General features: G+C 32.0%; 1 protein-coding gene across 1 annotated transcript in view; it reads left to right on the top strand.

Annotated features, from left to right (window-relative positions):
* LOC111710701 (zinc finger MYM-type protein 3) overlaps positions 1-3,049 on the top strand; it is a 21,345-nt gene extending 18,296 nt beyond the window's left edge. Inside the window, exons 26-29 of the mRNA XM_023484818.1 lie at positions 911-939; positions 1,068-1,217; positions 1,756-1,835; positions 2,971-3,049. Of these exons, the coding sequence (XP_023340586.1) occupies positions 911-939; positions 1,068-1,217; positions 1,756-1,835; positions 2,971-3,049 (338 nt within the window). The remainder of the gene's footprint in view (positions 1-910; positions 940-1,067; positions 1,218-1,755; positions 1,836-2,970) is intronic.
* The last annotated feature ends 1,749 nt before the right edge of the window (positions 3,050-4,798 follow it).

Here is a 4,798-nt window from a genome sequence, read left to right as displayed (position 1 = left end):
TTTTTACTTATGGGATTAAGGTAAGAAGATAAAAATAAACAATAACGGAATAAAAATAATGAAAGGAAAAGAAGACAACAAAACAGAAGAACAGACAAAAATCAAGGAAAGGAATTGAGTCTTTGGAACAAAATCAAATATTTAAACCACAATATCTCTAGAACTCGATGTTGTAAACCTTTGATATTTCAAACTCAGATTATTTGATCTAATAGAATTCATAGGTTGAAATATTTAAGGTATGCAACATTTGGTTCCAAAGATATAGTGATTAGAAAATCAGAGTTTGTGGCGAAGATTCAATTAGTTTACACAAATAGTTCACATATTTTATGCTTAGGGAAATGTTTTTTGTCCAGCAATCTTATCAGCTTTAATTCACAATCTCAGTGACTGGCCAAATGTTTAAACTTCAAAGTGAATTCCGTCGAATTTATACTTTTTAAAATGATCGGATTCTTTTTTATGTATTCTTATTGAAAACAGTTTCTTTGCTAAATAACTAAATTTCGTAATCAAACCTAAAAATAAATCTGGATCTGATGCAGTTTTCTTTTGGTAAAAAGGAATCATAATGATTTTATTTAATATTTAATCTGCAGTGTATATTCTACCGCTAATTGAATCATTTAAATAAAGTTACACAAGATCAAATAACATTGTTTCTTAAAACTTTTCTTCGTTTCTTCGCTTTTATTTCTCTTCCTTGACTGGAAAGGGGGGGTCTGATTTAGTTTTTTCCTGGATTGGAATTTGAATGGGAATGGTAATGGGAATTGGGAAATAAGGAATGGGAATTGAAATGGGGAGGCGTGTTAAAAGGCGGTATAGAACTTACTAAGTTGTAGGTTTTTTCCAAAAAAAAATCTACTAAGATCTCTACGGTTGAATCCCCAGAACTGGATATTAGATGAAATTCAATACACCCTTCTTACTGGGGTAAGGACCAAATGGTCGGAATTGTTTTAGGGTAACCCATGGGTCCACCGGGGGTAACAAAGGCAATACAAATTTTGAATTTTTTTCTTCAAAAAATAAAAAGAATAAAATTCTTTTCTTCATAATTCCTTGGGCAACGCCGGGCACTTGTAATCAATATTATTATTAATTTATATCAGGGACAAAAGAATGAGGAGAGGAAGATGTATGAGCAGCATGAAAACCATGAGAACCCTCTCCGTTGTCCGGTCAAACTATACGAGTTCTACCTTTCTAAGGTAAAGGCAAGCTTTTAAATTTATTATACTATACAAGTCAAAACATCAGGAAAACTGAGAACATTTTTAAACCAATACTTTCCATGATAAAACTTAATTAAAATGTTTTTGTTTTTCCAGCTTCCTTGGGTAATTTCTCGATCTTCTTTTACTAAGGAACTGAACAGATGTGAGAACATAATTTTTAGAGATTTTTTTTAGAGAAAATTAAATATGAAAGTGAAAGTAAAAATATCTCAAATATATTCAACCGTTCAAAGTTACACCTCATAATTTTAATTTTCCTGGTTTGAATAATTTCAAAGATCAGATGATTGGAGTAATTATAACACTGAACAAGTTAAAAGCAAATATTTGTGAATTGAAACACTGCTGAAAACTTAAAAAATGAAAATGAATGGAAATGAGTAAATCATCCAGTTTTCTTTTAGTGTTTTTTTTTGCAAAAAAAAATCTGAAAAAATAATATCGATATGATTTGAGAAAATAATAATAATAATAATACCTTGAATGTATCTTAATTAAATAATGTTGTTAGTGTCCTGAATCTACGAAGAACAGAAATGATATGTTTTATCTTCAACCTGAGAGGAACTGTGTACCAGATAGTCCAGTCTGGTTAGTTTATTCTATTCTGCTTATTGTTTACTACCTTGTTAAATGTTTACTATGGGCTCCCCTCCCTGTAAATGTTGTTATTTCCCTATTAAAGTGTGTGTACGTGTAATTTCAATTGACCTTCCATGCAAAGGTTGCAATGCCCGATTAACAATGGTACCCACAAAACCTTAATCTGGTCAAAAATGTGGAAACGTGTTTTTATTCTGTGATTATTTAAAGAAAGAAAGTCAGTTTCTGAGAGAAACCGCAAATAAATGTAAACATGAATAAAACATGGATATTTAATTCATGAAAGGATCAGACAAACCTTTCGTTATACATATAGCATTGTCATTTTCTTTGAATGGAGGATCACCTGAATTTATGCTTACAGTCCCTAGGACTAGGTTCCCTTAAACAAAGTTAAAACTGTTTCTTCAACTTTGCCAAACTTACAACGAGGTGTTAGCGAGGCAAACTTTTTAATCCTTAAAACGGCACCATCAACTTTGTCAACACACCATTATATTATTCACAATGATACAGGGTTACCCACAATTGAATAAGGATTATAACGATTGAAAGGTTGAATTTTTTTAATATATTTTTAATTGTGAATTAAATGATTTGACAAGTAAGAAAAACAAGTAAACAATAAAGGGCATTAGAGAAAGACCTAATAAACCTCTCTTCTTATACATATTAATCTTTTTATGTAACCTGGTGTTTATNCCCGAGTCCCAGATGGATTAAGAATTGGTGAAAATAAATGGATGTCATAAGAAATTGAAGGTTTTTTAGGTAATTGTAATAAAAAGATGAAAAAAATGTTTGATGTTTTTATATTTCTTTTTATTCCGAACTGGGTTTTAATTTTAGAAATAAATACCACTGGTGAGAAACTCTAATGCACATATGTACTTTTTATTTGCTATTTACATTAATATTTGCACTCGGCACAGGAAGAGTTATTAAAACGTTGATCATAATAAATGTGCACGGTTTGGAACTTTCTTCGAATAACTACGAAATAACTACGAAATCCTAGATCAAACTAAGATTACAGAGTATCGTCGTAAATCGGACATGCCACTCTATAAATGGAAATTAACTTGAAATTATGCTTACAGCCCATTCAATGAATTGTGTTCAGGTTTTCTATGGAGAAGATGTTATCTCGACTTCTGATGGTGAGAGAAGTACAAGAACATATGCTGGCCGCTGATCAATAATTAAGAACATCTAGTGTGCACTGCTTTTAATTTTCATTCTACTGCACTGTACTCAGTTGTAGTACAGGGTACACTATGTACTGCACTAAACTCAGTACAGCAAGGTGTACTGTATCACAGAAATGAAAGACCAGTGAACATTGCTTGTCTAAGCGCGTATCTACGCTACTGTACCTTGACACATTATTAAGACGTATATGTTGCCCAAACCCAGGGAGAATGACTCCCCGTATAATCTGATCTGATAATGTACTTATGCATCAAGAATTATCGTAAACATTTTTGGGATCGACAACCCTCATTGCTTCATCTCAAATCAATTATTGATTGAACTTTAATAGTTCAGCAATCAGAAATATAAACATTTAACTAAGCTACCTATAAAACCCCTGATCAGTCGCAAAGCAATCCAGCCTTGTCAGTTGTCAAGTGTTTGTCCCAAAATGCTTCCATTTTCCTGCTTGACATTGAAAACATGGAGGCGCACAACTTAACATTATGTAAACAAAGGCAAATTAATGATAGTAACAGAAATTGTTATTACTTAAATTGTCATCTATGCATTTCATCAAACCGTTACAATAATTATGTGCAAATATAGTTATTAATCAAATTTACTGTTCTGTTTGGAGAGAAGAAATATAAAAAAATAAAAAAAATTATTAAAAATTCGGAAAAGAATAACAGATATTAAAAATAGAATCTTTGCACAGTCCTCCATATTCAAAATTTACTTCAAAGAAGTGATCAGGGGAAAAGACAGCATTTTAGAAACCTCAAGACTGGTGCTTTTACATAGACTAGGTGCAGTGCAAATCCACAAAACTAGTCCCTGCAAAATGACTTCATGAATAGACTATTATGATCATTTCATCACCAAAACCCAATTTGAAAGCCGTATCTTTGTGTGCTAGTATATATAATTATGAATTTTAAGTGGGGCCGCTGATTTGATATTTTTCGATTTGAGGCCTCCTTTTTGTGGTTAAAGAGAATAATTAGAACTTTGAGGCATTAAATAGAAAAATATCACCTCAGCGACCCCTCTTAAAATTCAAATTTATATGCTAGGGCATACGGAGGTGGCTATAAGATGGGGGTTTGGTAATGAAATGATCAAAATAACCTATTCATGTATGTCATTTTGCAAATATTTCTGCAAATATTTAGCGGGGGAGTTTTTTGGATTTGCACATTAGTCCATGTTGAGGATTCCAAAATTCTTGACCCCTGATCATTTCTTTGAAGTAAATATTGATTAGGGAGGACTGGGTTTGGGAGAAGTTAAGTTCGTATCTTGAAAGAAAAACGTTAATACTTAATTTCTGTTAACAAACTTTAACTACATATCATGTGAACCTAACTTTTCTGGCTAAACCACGTTAATTGTACTGCCTTGCAAGTATGAAAACATGTAATTGATTCTCTGAATAAACCAATATTGTTACAAACAAGGAAAAAGAGGAGAGGGGGTTTTGATGCAATGTAAAAAATTAATAATTAGACATACAGCATGAGTTTTCTCACTGTATTAATGTTTTTTGTTCCAACAATTTATTTTGTACGCGCCCTTGATATTTAGCATAAAATAGGGTGTCTTTACATATTTTTTGCGTAGGTCGAAAAATACACCACCGTTCATGCTGCAGATACAGTATTGGTGTAAACTGCCCCAAAATCAAAATTTGGGTTATATGTCGATATATCCGTGCGTTTGTGCGTTATCTTTTCTTTATGTGTGTTTTCAAT

This window comes from Eurytemora carolleeae, unplaced genomic scaffold (genome assembly GCF_000591075.1).
Source record: "Eurytemora carolleeae unplaced genomic scaffold, Eaff_2.0 scaffold1090, whole genome shotgun sequence".
NCBI classification, from domain to species: domain Eukaryota; kingdom Metazoa; phylum Arthropoda; class Copepoda; order Calanoida; family Temoridae; genus Eurytemora; species Eurytemora carolleeae.
The sequence above is the reverse complement of the archived record's forward strand: the minus strand, read 5'-3'. Positions and strand labels throughout refer to the sequence as shown.